The 17078-nt window shown below is 38.7% G+C and overlaps 1 protein-coding gene across 1 annotated transcript in view; it reads left to right on the plus strand.

Moving 5' to 3' along the window:
* Positions 1 to 17078, plus strand: part of DNA2 (DNA replication helicase/nuclease 2) — a 35588-nt gene that overhangs the window by 12690 nt on the left and 5820 nt on the right. The window contains exons 8-18 of the mRNA XM_054728712.1: positions 888 to 1053; positions 2745 to 2939; positions 4679 to 4909; positions 7017 to 7133; positions 7210 to 7319; positions 7592 to 7701; positions 8462 to 8686; positions 12113 to 12306; positions 12396 to 12485; positions 12569 to 12773; positions 14949 to 15038. Of these exons, the coding sequence (XP_054584687.1) occupies positions 888 to 1053; positions 2745 to 2939; positions 4679 to 4909; positions 7017 to 7133; positions 7210 to 7319; positions 7592 to 7701; positions 8462 to 8686; positions 12113 to 12306; positions 12396 to 12485; positions 12569 to 12773; positions 14949 to 15038 (1733 nt within the window). The remainder of the gene's footprint in view (positions 1 to 887; positions 1054 to 2744; positions 2940 to 4678; positions 4910 to 7016; positions 7134 to 7209; positions 7320 to 7591; positions 7702 to 8461; positions 8687 to 12112; positions 12307 to 12395; positions 12486 to 12568; positions 12774 to 14948; positions 15039 to 17078) is intronic.

Below are 17078 nucleotides of genomic sequence, written 5' to 3' on the forward strand. Positions count from 1 at the left end.
GCGACCAGGCCGGCAGGGGCAGTTAGGAGCGGCCAGGCTGGCAGGGAGGGGGCAGTTAGGGGTGACCAGACCAGCAGGGGGGGGCAGTTAGGGGCGATCAGGCCGGCATGCAGAGGCAGTGAGGGGCGATCAGGCTGGCAGGTGGGGGGCAGTTAGGGGCAACCAGGCAGGCAGGTGAGCAATTAGGAGCCAGCAGTCCAGGATTGTGAGAGGGATGTTCGACTGCTGGTTTAGGCCCAATCCCGGGGCTCGGGCCTAAACTGGCAGTCGGACATCCCCCAAGGGGTCCCGGATTGGAGGGGTGCAGGCTGTGCTGAGGGGACCCCCCTCCCCGTGCGTGAATTTTGTGCAAATCTGTGAAGTGCAATAAAGTGAAGCACAATGAGACAAGCTGTGCCTGTATTTATACCTGACAGTAGCTCACTGTACTTGCTAGGCCTAATACAGGTTTTAATTTATAGTTATGGTATTTTTTAAAAATAATTTTAACAATATACAGTATAGTTGAAAACATTAACTTTTTAAAATTTTATCATATAAAACTTTAATTTCCTACCCTATACTCTAGATAGTTGTATTTATCCTTAGCATTCAGCGAATAAAGCACCAACTTCAAAATTTGTACTAATTATGAGATACATGACTGTTGAAAGAATTTATCAAGTGAACAAAAATTGGAGGAATTATACCAAAGTGTTAACAGTGGTTATTCTAGAGTAGTGGGAAAAATGAATGTTGTTCTTTACTTTTTTTAATGTTTTTAAATCTGAAAGTTTTATTTATGCAATGGAAAGATATATAATAAACTTAAAAGACACCTGTCCTTCCCCCCACCTTAGAATTAAGTAATTAATTAATTATTCCTTTTTCTTCCTCTCCCCCCATAGAATTATTAAAACTAAGAAACCAGATGGCATTCTCTTTGTTTCACCGTATTAGCAAACCTGCTACTGGAAAGGAGAAGACAGAGCTTAATCCTTTGCCACAAATAGTTGAGGACCAGCAAACCTGTAAATATTGTTCACAAGTGGGTAACTGTGCTCTTTATAGCAGGTAAACACACTGTCTTCCAAAAATACTAATTTCATTTAAGTATGCACCCAACTTAAAGTTATTTAACATTGCTGGCTGGTCTGGCATTGATGATTTCATTTTAGCCATTTTTTTCTGTGTGTATTTGTAAAATGAAGGGACTAGGAAAAAAAGCACAGTTCTTATTTTTTTAAATCCTCACTCGAGGATATTTTTTTCATTGATTTTTAGAGAGAGTGGAAGGGAGAGGAAGAGACAGAGAGAAACACCGATGTGAGAGAGATGTATCGATTGGTTGTCTCCCACATGCTGCCGACCAGGGCCAAGAGCCTGCAACCGAGGTACATGCCCTTGACTGGGATCAAACCTCAGACCCTTCAGTCTGCATGCCGACACTCTATCCACTGAGCCAAACTGGCTAGGGCCACAGTACATCATATATATATATATATATATATACACACATATATATATATATATGTGTGTGTATATATACATATACATATATATACATATATATATATATATATATATATATATATATATAAAAAGGCTAATATGCAAAGTGTCCCCTTGAGAGTTTGATGACTCGCTATGACGTGCTCTGACCATCAGGGGGTGGCACGGAACGAAGGAAGACCCCCACCAGCAGCTGGCAGCCAGGGAAGGAAGGCCCTGGCCGGCAGCCGGAAGACCCTGATCGGCCCCGATTGCTGGCCAAGACCTAGGAACCACCGGGCCTCTAGTGTTTTATAACAAGCCTATTTCCTTGGGGAACAATAGAATGCTTTTTGAACTTTGGTTCAGAAAGATGTAGTATGTAGTACAGGCATTTTGAATACAACTTAAATGGTGTTTTAAGAAGGCTTTCGCTTCTTAGTTGCTATTTTAATTTCAGGCCTTTTGTAGTTTAAAAAAACAGGGAAATTGTTTCTTCTAGACACAAAGTTTGGTATGATCCAGTGGCCTTGAATTTTATGTCTATTTTATTACATGTGGGAAGTTTTTAAGCTCTTATAAACAGTCGTTTGTATTTATACCTTCATAGGCCAGCAAAAGGACATAAAAAAGTAGTTAGATGTAAATACAGACTAGACAAGATCAAATCAGAACCAAAATTCTAATTCAGCCTGAAAATTCACAGAAAGAACTTTTAAAACTATTCTATCAAAGGATCTCTTAATGTCAGAAGACTGAACCATGGGAAGCTGGGGCCTTTACTATAAGCACGTTGTTTTGAAATCTTGTGTTTTATTCTCAATGTCTTGTAGGCGGTCCTATGAGATATTTGTTTCTATATAAAAATTTAGAAATTAGCATTAAGCAAAATGAAATTCCAGATAATTCTCCTAGTTTTTATGTTGACTTTCTTGTGGCACAGAGCTGGCTGTACAAATATTTTGACTTTGAGAAATGCAATTGGACAAAAAGCCAAAACTCGCTACCAATAGGAATGAAGACTAGAGTATACCAAGTAGTTGTTAGGGGCACGGTCATTGAAGGCAAAATAATGCAGTATTGAGTTTCTTAAGCATTTTGTTTTGTAAAAAGCCACTTGGCTTATAGAACATTGAAATTACTTTTAAAGAAAATTAGGGGCTGTGGTTATACGTTAGGATGATCATCATTATATGTACTTACTTTAGAAGTATCTCATTTCATAGCCACCAAAATGTTTTATACACATGTCTGACTTGGAGCTTTATCTTTAGAGCAGTCGAACAACAGATGGATGGCAGTTCAGTCCCCAGTGGCCTGCTGCCCAGAATAAAAGAGGAAACCCAGCACCTCAAGGTCACACACTTAGAGTATTTCAGCCTGTGGTGTCTAATGTTAACTCTGGAGTCAAAATCAAAGGATAATAAAAAAAATAACCAAAATATATGGTTGATGCCTTCATCAGAAATGTAAGTACTACATTTAATACAATAAAACTTCAATAATTTGTATTAGTGGGATGGCATTTGGAATTCGTGACTAATACTGGTTATATTGTGTGTTAAAGACACGCAGTTTCATATATTCATGCTAACTCCGGATGGCTGTCAGTGAACTGTTTCCGAGTAGAGCACCATTGTTAGCTATTTTCAGTAGGAAAAATATGCCTCAGGAAGTCTAATTTTAAATATATTTTTATTGATTTCAGAGAGGGAAGGAGAGGGGGAGAGAGATAAAAGCATCAGTGATGAGAGAGAATCGTTGATTGGCTGCATCCTGCACGCCTTCTACTGGGGATCGGGCCAAACCCAGGCTTGTGTCCTGACCTCTTGGTTCCTGGGTGGGCCCTCAACCACTGAACCACCCCGGCCGGGCAAAAATGTAAACGTATTTAAATAAGTTATTTGATACAGACTTAAATTTTCTGCAGTTGGTCAATCTTATATTTTGTGAGATCCATTTTTTTTTACAAGTTACTTGTAAAGTTGCAGTTTTGTATATCTTTGCATTATATTTTTCTTTATGTAATATTTAGTTGCTTTTCATCTGTTTGTTTCTTTCCAGAGTGAATATTGATAATAATGCGACTTTAGAAGTAATTGGATCCCTGTTTTCTTAGTGCTAGACTTTAACACAGAAAACATCACGGTGGAGGATGTTTGAGTAGTTACACATAGACGACATAAGTACAGTGGCTCTGCCAAGTGCCCGTGCCAGAAAGCTTCTGAAGTTGCTGAGTGTTTAATAGTAGTGCCTGCGAGACGGTCAATGCTCGATATTTATTTCCTAGGAGCAGTGGAATTATCAGCTTGCTTGCTATTATTTTAATAACAGCAATCATAAATGCTCATGTAAAACTGAAGAAGTGGGATTTAGGAATGGGTTATCACTGTTGTCTTTTGTGATGTTATGCACAGGGGGTGGGGGTGTCCTTTCAGGATCAAAGTGCTGACACACAGGTTGCTCAGAGATCCCAGCCTGTGCGTGCAACACGGGAGGTGCTCCCTAGCGCTTGTCTAGCAGCTTATTGGTGGGAGATTGTTTCCAAGCCAATAGAATGTTCCCTTCGCATTTCTTTTTTTTTTTTTTTTTTTTTTTTTTTTTTTTTTTTTAAATATACCTCATTGATTTTTTACAGAGAGGAAGGGAGAGGGATAGAAAGCTAGAAACATCGACCAGTTGCCTCCTGCACATCCCCCACTGGGGACACGCCCACAACCAATGCACATGCCCTTGACCGGAATCGAACCCGGGACCCTTCAGTCCGCAGACCGACGCTCCATCCACTGAGCCAAACCGGTTTCGGCTCCCTTCGCATTTCTTAAATTTTATTTTTAAAAAATATTTTTATTGATTTATTGAGGAAAAGAGAGAGGGAGAGAGAGAGAGAAACATCAGTGATGAGAGAGAATCATTGGTCAGCTGCCTCCTGCACACACTGGGGATCCAGCCCGCAACCCAGGCATGTGCCCTGACTGGGAATTGAACTGTGACTTCTTGGTTCATAGGTCGACGCTCGACCATGGAGCCACGCCAGCCAGGAGCATTTCTAAAATTTTAGTGTGGATTGTGGAATATGTAAAAATGACAGGCTCAATATTAGCATTAGAGTTTTGGGGGGCCAGACAAACAAGAAAATTGGAGAAAACTGCCAATACAGTATTTATATATGTGATATAAATGGAAGCTTTCTCTTTCTACTCCATAGGGAGCAAAGTGGCAACTGCATTGGAAACCTGATTAGAACAGAACATGTAAAGACAGTTTGTGACGGACAATATTTACATAATTTCCAACGTAAAAACGGCGCCATGCCTGTCACAAACCTAATGGCAGGTGACAGAATTATTTTAAGTGGAGAAGAGAGAACACTGTTTGCTTTGTCTAGGGGATACGTGAAAGAGATTAACGTGACAACGGTGACCTGTTTATTAGACAGGTAATGAAATGCTCCCTTTTTTGGGGGGAGGGAGAACAGCTCTACTGCGATGTAATTCACATGCCATACAGGCTCATCCATTCTACATGTACAATTCAATGGTTTTTAGTATATTCAGAGTTACACCCATCACCAGAATCAATTGTAGAACATTTTCATCTCTCCCTAAAGAAACCCTGTGCCCCGTAGCAGTCACTCGTCCAGCCCTAGACTACCACAGCCACCAGTTTTCTTTCTGTCTCTAAAGCTGCACCTGTTCTGAACATTTCGTCTAACGGGAGCGTACAGTATGTGGTCTTTTGTGATTGGCTTTTTTCATTTACCCTAGTGTTTGTGTTTGTTTTAGCTGACTGTTTTGAGATTCATTTTCATGTACCAGTATATATCAGTACTGCATTTCTTTTTTTTTTTTTTTAAATATATTTTATTGGTTTTTCACAGAGAGGAAGGGAGAGGGATAGAGAGCTAGAAACATCGATGGGAGAGAAACATCGACCAGCTGCCTCCTGCACACCCCCCACCGGGGCCGTGCCCGCAACCAAGGCACATGCCCTTGACCGGAATCGAACCTGGGACCTCTCAGTCCGCAGACCGACACTCTATCCACTGAGCCAAACCGGTTTCGGCAGTACTGCATTTCTTTATTTAAAAATTTGAGGTAAAATTCACATAACATAAATTTGACCATTAATTATTTTAAAATGCACAGTTCCGTGGCATGTAGCACAGTCACAGTATTGTGCAGCCAGCACCTCTGTCTGGTTACAAGACACTTTCTTTTTTTTCTTTTTTTTTTATATATATATATTTTTTTTTATTGATTTTTTTACAGAGAGGAAGAGAGAGGGATAGAGAGTTAGAAACATCGATGAGAGAGAAACATCGATCAGCTGCCTCCTGCACACTCCCCACTGGGGATGTGCCCGCAACCAAGGTACATGCCCTTGACCGGAATCGAACCTGGGACCCTTGAGTCCGCAGGCCGGTGCTCTATCCACTGAGCCAAACCGGTTTTGGCTGGTTACAAGACACTTTCATCACCCTGAAAGGAAACGTGCCCATTAAGCAATCGCTTTCTACTCTCCCTCCCTCCAGCCCCTGGCAACAGCTACTCTGCTTTCTGTCTCTACGGATGGACCTCTTCTGGATATTTCTGTAAATAGAACCACATAACATGTGGTGGTGGGCTTTTTGTTATTTTTGTTTTATTGGTGTGGCTTCTTTTAGCATGTTTATGAGGTTCCTCCATGTTTTAGCATTTATCAGTACCCTCGTTTCTTTTTTTTTTTTTTTTCCTTGAGTACCTTATTTCTTTTTATGCCTGAATAATATTCTGTTACATCGATAGACCACATTTGTTCATTTATTCACCAGCTGATAGACATTTGAATTGTTTTCACTTTTGGGTGTTATGGCTAGTGTTACTATAAATATTCACCTGCAAATTTTTATGTGAACATATTTTTATTGCCCTTGTAGATAAGTCATAGTGGAATTGCTGGGTCATCTGCTAATTTCGTGTTTGACATTTGAGGGCTTTCCAAACGGCTGAACTTTTCTTTAGTGCATCACGACCCATAGTGCTAATGTGGACATAGTCTTATCTAATTCTCACAACCACATGTCCGGTGGGCAGGATAGATAGCCTGTGTTAAATATGTAGCTTATTTCTCCTTCTTAGCATTCTAGCATTCACCATTTTGTTCTTTCCCTTAAAAAAAAATTATTCATTAATAGTTGTGATATAAAGCATATTTATCTCAGTTCAAACAAACAGGTTGATTTAAAGAAAAATATTAAGTAAATAGTAGAATAGGTGCTGTGAAATTTTGGGGCAGAGTCTAATATCCATGTTCATCAATATTCATATCTTCTGCTTCCTATACTGCCTGCTTTCCCTGCTTTGAAGTGCAGGCATGTATCACCATTTCTTAATGGATAGAGATGCAATGACTTCTGGGTAACTCAATGGAAATGGTATCCTTTTTTTTTTTTTTCATTTTAATAGCTATTTTGGCCCATTTGCTCTTTTAGCAGACAGTAATATCTGCTAAAACTTACTATGTTAAGTGAAAAACATTCGTGTACATCTGTTTTGCTGTTTTAGGAACTTGTCAGTACTCCCAGAATCAACTTTGTTCAGATTGGACCAGGAAGAAAAAAACTGTGATATAGATACCCCATTAGGAAATCTTTCTAAATTGATGAAGAATACTGATGCCAGGTTTGTAACAGTGAATGAATCTGAATTTTACCCCACTTTCCTAAGAAATATTACTAAAAGCATTTTTTCTTTTCAGCCAAAAACTCCGAGATTTAATCATTGACTTTCGTGAGCCTCAGTTTATACCCTTCCTCAGTTCCATCCTTCCGCATGATGCAAAGGACACAGTTGCCTCTATTCTAAAAGGTAAGCTGTAATCAGCATGTCCGCTCCCAATGTTTTTTGTTCTATTTATAATTTAACCTACAGTCTAGTATTTTAATGATGTACATGCAGTTACAATTATTACACAAAGTCTGGAAGTAGTTTACATGTATTTTTTAACATCACCATATTTTCTTGCTTTGCAAAGATGTATTGGAGAAACTTGAATAGAGGCTGCTTTTCTTATAAAAATAGTGAATTTGTTCATTGAAATTCAATACACTTTTTTCTGTTATTTTTACATTTAAATGTAGGTTTGAATAAACCTCAGAGGCAAGCCATGAAAAAGGTACTTCTTTCCAAAGACTACACACTCATCGTGGGCATGCCTGGGACAGGAAAGACCACTACAATATGTGCTCTCGTAAGCTCATTGTTCTTTTGCTTAGAAACTAAATACGGAAATCAGCTTCTCCTTTGTTCAGAGATTGTGATGTTCGAGATCAAAAGAGTTAAATATTGCCCGACTGGTGTGGCTCAGTGGTTGAGCTTCAACCTGTGAACCAGGAGGTCACAGTTCAATTTCCAGTCAGGGCACATGCCTGGGTTGCAGGCTCAATCCCCAGTGGAATCAATAAAGTATATATTTTAAAAAAGAGCTGAATATTAACTCAAAATGCCTTTATTTCAAATTATCTTTTTAGAATGACATGAGAAATAGAAAAGCTAAATGACCAATAGTTGTAATCATGTTGCAGATTCCTTGCATTTTGGATTGTCTAAGGTCTCTCTATGTTGGTGGCATATGTATCATTGTATGTTTTCCTTCCTTTTAAAAAGTGATAAATTATATAGAGGTGGTTGAAATAGATTTTTCTTGTTTTTTTTCATATTGGCAAATTTCTGAGTAGTAATTTACTGATTAATGATAACGATGGTAGCAAATATTTGTTGATTGATACTGTGTGCCAGGCACTATTGGAAGTTCATAAGTATTCAGTTTCATTACTTTCCATAATACTTTCATAACACATTTTGGCCTTATAATTTTAAAAAAGTTATTTGGTTCATCTCTTAGATATGCTTCCTATTACGTTTTCTAATTCTATTAGAAAAACATAGCATGTTAAAAATGGTCTGGAATTAAAAGTAATGCTCTTTTCCTTTCTCTTATTCATTCTTAGGTAAGAATTCTATATGCCTGCGGTTTCAGTGTTTTGTTGACCAGTTATACACATTCTGCTGTTGACAATATTCTTTTGAAGTTAGCCAAGTTTAAAATAGGATTTTTGCGCTTGGGTCAGACTCAGAAGGTACATCCAGATATCCAGAAATTCACAGAGGAGGAAATTTGCAGATCCAAGTCCATTAAATCCTTAGCGCTTCTAGAAGAACTCTACAATAGTCATGTAAGTACAGCGTGGTATGTGAATGCTGATACTAATTTCTGTAGCCAGAATGGGGAGAAACAGCACTCTGGGAAATTCAGTCACACGGACCACATTTTACCTGATTAATTCAGGTAAACTACTGGACCAGTTTACTAATTTATAGTTTGCTGGCTTGCTTCTGAACTGAAATGAGGTTTTTGGTTTATTATTCAGGGATCTCATCTAGTTTAAAATATCCTAGTAAAGGAGAACTCTGCTTCTCTCACAACACTTCTGACACTTACCTACCTGGAGTTAGTGTAGACCCCTCAGCTTCAGGGCTTAGTCCCACAAGACGGCCCCCCACTTCAGTTCTAAATTACAAGTCAGGGCCTCTTGTGCTTCTGAATAACTAGCTATAAATCGGGGCTCCCTTGACCCCCTCCTTGGGTTCAGTAATTTGCTAGAATGGCTCATAGAACTCAGGAAGGTGCTTTTCTTACTACTACTGAACACATCTTACAGGATGCAATTCAGGAACAGCCAAATGGAAGCGATGCCTAGGGGAAGGTATGTGGGAAGGCACATGCAGCTTCTGTGTCAGGTGAACCACCCTCCCAGCTCCATGACGTGTTCACCAAACCCTGTGGTTTGGGGTTTTATGGCGATTCCATCATGTAGGTGTGATTAATCATTGGCCGTTGGTGATTAGCTCAATCCTCAGCCCCTCTCCCCTTCATGGAGATAGAGGGATGGGTGAAAGTCCTAACTCTATAATCACCTGGTTGGTTCCTCTGGCAACCAGCTCCAATCCCAGTGTCAAACCTTGCAATAAATGCTGGTTTGGTTGCAAGGGGCTTATCATGAATAACAAGAGATGTTCTTCTCACCCCTATCAGGAAATTCCAAGGGGTTTAGGAGCTCTGTGCCAAGAACCAGGAGGAAGACCAAGTATATATTTCTTATTATATCACACTGTCACACCTAGAAAACTATTAATCGGGATTTTTTAGTGAGTTTGAATTTAGAGGCAATGGCACATGAACAGTCTTGTGATTTTTCTTTTCTATGTAGAACCTAATTTACATTTTATTATTTAATGTCTGTGTATTTTTACTGGGAAGTCTTAACTGGTATTTTTGTCTTTTAAGAAAATCATCTAGCCCTAGCCGGTTTGGCTCAGTGGATAGAGCGTCAGCCTGTGGACTGAAGGGTCCCAGGTTCGATTCTGATCAAGGGCACATGCTTGGGTTGCAGGCTCAGTCTCCAATAGGGGGCATGCAGGAGGCAGCCGATCATTAATTCCCTCTCATCACTGATGTTTCTATCTCTCTCTTCCTTTCCCTTCCTCTCTGAAATCGATAAAAATAGATTTAAAAAATTCATCTAGCCCTGGCCCATGTGGCTCCGTTTGTTGAGCATCGTCCCACAAAAAGGTTGCCAAGGTCACTGCCCTGTTTGATTCCTGATCAGGGCACATGCCAGCATTGCAGACTCAATCCCCAGTAGGAGGCTGCAGGAGGCAGCCAAATAATGTCTCTTTCTCACATTGATCTCTCTTTCTTTCTCTCTCCCTTCATCTCTCTCTTAAATCAATAAAAACATTAAGAAAAAGAAAAGAAACAGCTCTAGCCAATGCGGCTCAGTTGGTTGGGCATTGTTCTGTGCAGCAAGAGATTGTGGGTTCGATTCCCAGTCAAGGGCATATGCCCGTGTTGCAGGCTTGGTCTGGCAGGGGATATGCAGGAGGCAGCTGATTGATGTTGAGCTCTTACATCAATGTTTCTCACTCTCTCTCTCTCTCTCTCTCTCTCTCTCTCTCTCTCTCTCTCTCGCTCTCTCCCCTTTCTCTCTAAAAATCAATAAACTATATATAAAAAGAAACATTATTAAAATTAAAAATAATCTAAAATAAATTAGATTTAGTAGGTTTTTTCTTCCACTCCTTTGTCTAATATCTATGCCAGTTACTTTAAAGTTTTTGAAAATTAACGTTTTTATTTTGAGATAATTATAGATTCACATGCAGCTGTAAGAAATAACACAGAGATCATGTATATGTCCTTTGCCCATTGTTTACCATTTTACAAAACTGTAGTAAACTCACAACCAGGATGCTGACATTGATACAGAATAATTAGTCCATTACCACAAAGATCACTCATGTTGCATTTTTATAACTACACCCATTTCTTTCCCACCCCACCCCTGCTTAACCCCTGATAACCACTTAACTGTTCTCCGTTTATACAATTTGGTCATGTCAAGAATAGGGAGCCTTATAAACTAGGGACAGTTGAAGTCTACGCCCTCCTCCCCCCAATTAGGCCTCTGCTAGCATCGGTGGGGGAAGAAGCCACAGTTTTGTTTTTTAAATATTTTGTTTTTATTGATTTCAGAAAGGAAGGGAGAGGAAGAGAGAGATAGAAACATCAATGATGAGAATCACTAATCGGCTGCCTCCTACACACCCCACACTGGGGATCAAACCCGCAAACTGAGCATGTGCCTCGACTGGGAATTGACCCGTGACCTCCTGGTTCATAGGTCAATGCCCAAACACTGAGCCAAGCAGCTGGGCAAGCCACAGTTTTATATATATATATATTTTTTATTTTATTGATTTTATTTTTTACAGAGAGGAAGGGAGAGAGACAGAGAGTTAGAAACATCGATGAGAGAGAAACATCCATCAGTTGCCTCCTGCACACCCCCCACTGGGATGTGCCCGCAACCAAGGTACATGCCCTTGACTGGAATCGAACCCGGGACACTTCAGTCCGCAGGCCGATGCTCTATCCACTGAGCCAAACTGGTCAGGGTATATATATATATATATATATATATATATATATATATATATTTATACATACATATACATATATGTATATATATATATATATATATATTTTTTTTTAATTGATTTCAGAGAGGAAGGGAGTGGGAAAGAGAGATAGAAACATCAATGATGAGAGAATATCATTGATCGGCTGCCTCCTGTCCGCCTCCTACTGGGGATTGAGCCTGAAACCGAGCATGTGCCCTTGACCGGAATTGAACCCGGGACCTTCCAGTCTATAGTCCAGTATTCTAGCCACTGAGCCAAACCAGCTAGAGCCACAGTTTTTTCTGTGGTGTTTGGCTAGAGTAGAGTGGTTATTGTATAAAAGCTTTCTATCTACTTGGCTTCTCTTTCCTGTTCCTTTGGATTTTGTTGGAGCTGTTTTTGATCAGTAAATTTGAGAATTGTTATAATGTACGGAAAGTTTACTTGATTTTTTCAATTTGTAGTAAAAAATTAAATATTTTTGCATTCTATGTCTCAGAATTAAATAATATTGGGGTGTTCCTATTATAGGGGAGGACAAAATCTCTTTAATATATTTAAATTTCAAACATGGGGGAAAAAAAAGAAATTACATTTTTTGGACATTAAATAACTGATCGGTTTTCTTTGTTTTTTAGCTTATAGTGGCAACAACATGTATGGGAATAAACCATCCGATATTTTCTCGTAAAGTTTTTGATTTTTGTATTGTGGATGAAGCCTCTCAGATTAGCCAGCCCGTTTGCCTCGGGCCCCTTTTCTTCTCACGGAGATTTGTGTTGGTGGGGGATCACCAGCAGCTTCCTCCCCTGGTGCTCAACCGTGAAGCGAGGTAAGCAGACACTGAAGTTTTGGTTTTAAACTGGATTCTTTGTGAGGGACAGTCACAGCACACTGATACGCCCGGATTTATGTCGGCAGGGCTCTTGGCATGAGTGAAAGCTTGTTCAAGAGGCTGGAGCAGAATGAAGACGCTGTCGTACAGTTGACTGTGCAGTACAGAATGAACAGGTATCTGTAACAGTGTCAGCTTCGAGTGATGTGCATGTTCGTCTTCACCTGCCAAGACTAAAATTATTTTTGTAATCCCTTAGTAAAATTATGTCCTTAAGTAACAAACTGACATATGAAGGAAAGCTGGAATGTGGGTCCGACAAAGTGGCCAGTGCAGTGATAAACCTGCCGAACTTTAAAGACGTGAAGCTGGAGCTGGAATTTTATGCTGATTATTCTGAAAATCCTTGGCTGAGTGGAGCATTTGAACCAAACAACCCTGTTTGTTTTCTTAATACAGACCAGGTAAGAAACCAAACTTTTTTTTTTCCTTTCAATCTTTCTCATTTTATCCTACTATTTAAATTCCTGTTTTCAGTAGCAAATGCTTCATTTAAAAAATAAAAAAAAAAGCTTCATTAGCGCTTATCAGTTAAAACTAGTATACTCTTACACACTTTTGCAACACACACAATATTTTTTTGTAGATCCGGTATCGTTGAGGGAGGTTTTTCTGAAAATCAATAGATGTCAAAATTGACTTTTGAAGCAGGAAAGCCTAAGAATGAACTCAAGTGTATAATTACATTTTCTAGAAAAGAAATTGGCATCAATACTATCAAAGGCTAGGTTTACCAATAAAGAGAAGATAGGATAAATTTTTGTCCTTTTAAAGACTTTGAAGAAAATAAACTTTATTTTTCTAGAATAGTTTTAGTTTCTCGGCACAATTGAGCTGAAAGTGAGGAGGTTTCTTATGTACTTCCTGACCCCACATATACACACAAAAACCTCTTTACAAACTTGGCATTAAACAAAAATCTTTACAAGGTCTTAAATGACTTAATATTTCTAGTTCTTAGTTAGAACAAAGTTTTGACCCTATATCCCTATAATTTGTTTTATATAGTGCTTCTCAGCATTGATTTGGAAATCTTTACATAAGTTCAAATAAAAATATAGTGGCTACTTATATGTATGCATATTACTCTAAAATGTATCACTTGTTATTAAGATAGGTGGAGTTAGCTGATGGTTAAAAATAGGTGTCACTGTGCATTGTGCAGAACCTGCTGGAATTTTCATCCTCTTGAATAATGGCCAGAGTCTTTCAGGTTCAAGAATTAACAACTAAGGGCAGGCAGATTCTGGGAAATTTATTCAGATAAGCTGATATCACGAAGGACTGCTTTTATAAACCACAACTTCAATTTATTAGTTATAATTTACCATTGTTTACCTCACCAATAATGACTCAAGTTCTTTATTTTTGCTACTCAGGTTTTTTCTTTCTTAGCATCAGGATTCCAAATAAGTTGTATTGAAAGTAATCAAGGTTAGCCCTGGCCGGTATGGCTCATTGGCTGAAGCATCAGTCCATGCACCAGAAGGTTGCAGGGTTTTGTTTTTATATATTTTTTTATTGATTTCAAAGAGGAAGGGAGAGGAGAGAGAGATAGAAACATTAATGATGAGAGAGAGTCGTTGATCAGCTGCCTCCTGCGTGCTTCACACTCGGGATCAAGTCCGAAACCTGGGCATATGCTCTGACCGGAAATCAAACCATGACTTCCTGGTTCATAGGTCGATGCTCAACCACTGAGCCATGCCGGCTGGGCAAGGTCACAGGTTTGATTCCCATCAGGGTGACCAAGGTTCAATCCCAGTTGGTCTCTCACATCATTGATTCTCTCTTTCTCTCTTTTCCTCCCTCTCTCAAGTAAAAAAATAAATAATAATAATGAAGGTTAATTAGGGATGTGTAGGAGCAAAATAGTCTTAGACAGTTTTATCAGGTATTGTAGAACCTGGGGAACTTTATCTGCTCCATTGTTTGTATAAAAGGCAACAAGAAAATGGAAAGAGCACAGATATTAGCACCAAATCTGAGTTTTTGTTTTGCTTTTTAAGATTTTTAAATTAAATTTAACAATCAGCGAGAGGGAGGAAGAGAGAGAGAGGGATGTGAGAGAGAAACATTGATTGACTGCTTTCTACACATCCCTTCCCAGGAATGAGTGTGCAACCCAGGCTTGTACCCTGACCAGGAATTGAACCAGCAACTTTTCTGTGCATGGGATTATGCCCAACCAACCGACTGAGCAGCACTGGCCAGGGCCAGATCTCCGTTTTGATTCCTAGTGCCACGATTTATTGTGAGACCTTGAGCAAGTTCCTTATCTTTTCTGGCCTTTGATTCCTTAAAATAGGGGATTGCAGAGTAAAGCAGGTGAAGCCCAGTGTGTGGTCCCATTCATAGAAACGTCAGCCGGAACTGTGGTATGTTTAAGATGGATGCTTCTGGATGGCTTTCTGAAGACGAATAATCGCATTCATTTTTGTTAATTCTTTTACCTTCAGCTTTTAGGGTGAAGACATTTTCAGCTGTCTCCACAACTGACAGTGCAGTCTCTATAGCTCCCTGTGTGCTCTTAACTTCAGAGATTGTTTTATAAGCAGGATGCATATTTTTCTGTTTAGGTTCCAGCACCAGAACAAGTTGAAAAGAGTGGTGTGAGCAATATAACAGAAGCCAAACTCATAGTTTTCCTGACCTCAATTTTTATTAAGGTAATTTAGAATTTTATTTTGAGGGCAAATTAATATTTGCAATGTAATAGGGTGTTAGAATGCAAGGAACTTAAGATATAGTAGCATTTGCCCTTGTTTATTAAGACAAGAGGATGGAAGCCTGATTAATTTTGAGAAAATTTATCTCACACATGTAATTTTTTTTCCAGTTTTTTTTTTTATTTCAAGAAAAACTATTTTAAATATAACAATGTTCCATGCAATAAACCTTAATATTTCAAGAAAAACGATCTTAAATATAAAATGTCACATGCAATAAACATCTCAAGAAAAATGATTTTAAATATGATAATGTTACATGCAGTAAACAATTATTCAAGAAGAATGATCTTACATATAATAATGTTACATGCAATAAACATTAATATTTCAAGAATAAAAGGATTTAAGTATACTAATATTACCGAAACTGTACTAACATAGTATGATATCACAAAAGTTGTAGGAAATAGCATCGATCGGACTATCGGGCCTCAGAGGGAGGATAGGGGAGGGTGGGGGGATGGGGGAGAGATCAACCAAAGGACTTGTGTGCATGCATATGAGCCTAACCAATGGTTAAGTTCAACAGGGGGGTGGGGAGGGGGGTGGGGAGGGGGGTGGGATGGGAATGGGGGGGTGAGGACAAATATGTGACACCTTAATCAATAAAGAAATTAAAAAAAAAAAGTTGTAGGAAATACTAAAAATCTGCAAATAACAGGATTGCTTCTATTATATTCAAGTATATATATATATATATATTTTTCCCTCTGGCTGTCTGTTTTTGTTCATCAGTTTATGTTATTCATTATATTCCACAAATGATCGATCATATGATATTTATCTTTCTCCAACTGGCTTATTTCACTTAGCATGATTCTTTTAAAGTCTATTTTCTTGGATATGAGTATTGCTACTCCAGCTTTTTTTTCTTTTCCATTTGCATGGAAAATTTTTTTCCATCCCTTCACTTTCATCCTGTGTGTGTCTTTTGTTTTGAGGTAGGTCTCTTGTAGACAGCATATAGTTGGGTCATGTTTTTGTATCCATTCAGCTACCCTACACCTTTTGATTGGAGCATTTAGTCCATTTACATTTAGGGTTATTATTGATAGGTACTTATTTATTGCCATTTTAATTCTGTATGGCTAGGTTTCTCTCTGTTTCTTCTTCTCAGCAATCCCTTACTGCAGTCCCTTTAGCAGTTCTTGTAATGCTGGCTTGTTGGTGGTGAACTCCTTTAGCCTTTTTTTATTTGTGAAGCTCTTTATTTGACCATCTATTTTGAATGCTAGCCTTGTTGGATATAGTAATCTTGGTCTCAGATCCTTGCTTTCCATTACCTTAAGTACTTCATGCCATTCCCTTCTGGCCTGTAGAGTTTTTGATGAGAAATCAGGTGTTAGCCTTATGGGAACTCCTTTGTAGGTAACAGTTTTCTTTTCTCTTGCTGCCTTTAAGATTCTCTCTTTGTCTTTAATTTTTGGCATTTTAATTATGATGTATCTGGGCGTGGGTCTGTTTGGGTTCTTCTTGCTTGGGGTTCTCTGTGCCTGCTGAACTTGTGTGACTTTTTCTTTTACCAGGTTAAGGAAGTTTTCTACTTTAATTTCTTTAAACACCTTCCCTATTCGTTTCTCCCTTTCTGCCTCTTATGGCACATCTACTATTCTAATATTGTTACGTTTCACGTTGTTCCACAGCTCCCTTAAGCTGTCCTCCTGTTTTTTAATTGTTTTTTCTTTTTGGTTCTCTAATTGAGTGATATTTTGAACTCTGTCTTCTAATTGACTGATTCGATCCTCAGTTTCCCCTAATCTGCTATGTATTCCTTCCAATGTGTTCTTTATTTGTGTTATGTCATTATTTATCTGACTGTTTTTTTTCATAGTTACTATATCTTTTTTCATATTGTTGAGCATTTTTAACGTCATTACTCTGAACTCTGTTTCAGATAAATTTCTTATCTCTGCTTCATTTATCTCTTTGGAGAATTCACTAGTTCTTTCCTTTGGGGGTTGTTTCTTTGTTTCCTCA

This window comes from Eptesicus fuscus, chromosome 17 (assembly GCF_027574615.1).
Source record: "Eptesicus fuscus isolate TK198812 chromosome 17, DD_ASM_mEF_20220401, whole genome shotgun sequence".
Taxonomy (NCBI): Eukaryota; Metazoa; Chordata; class Mammalia; order Chiroptera; family Vespertilionidae; genus Eptesicus; species Eptesicus fuscus.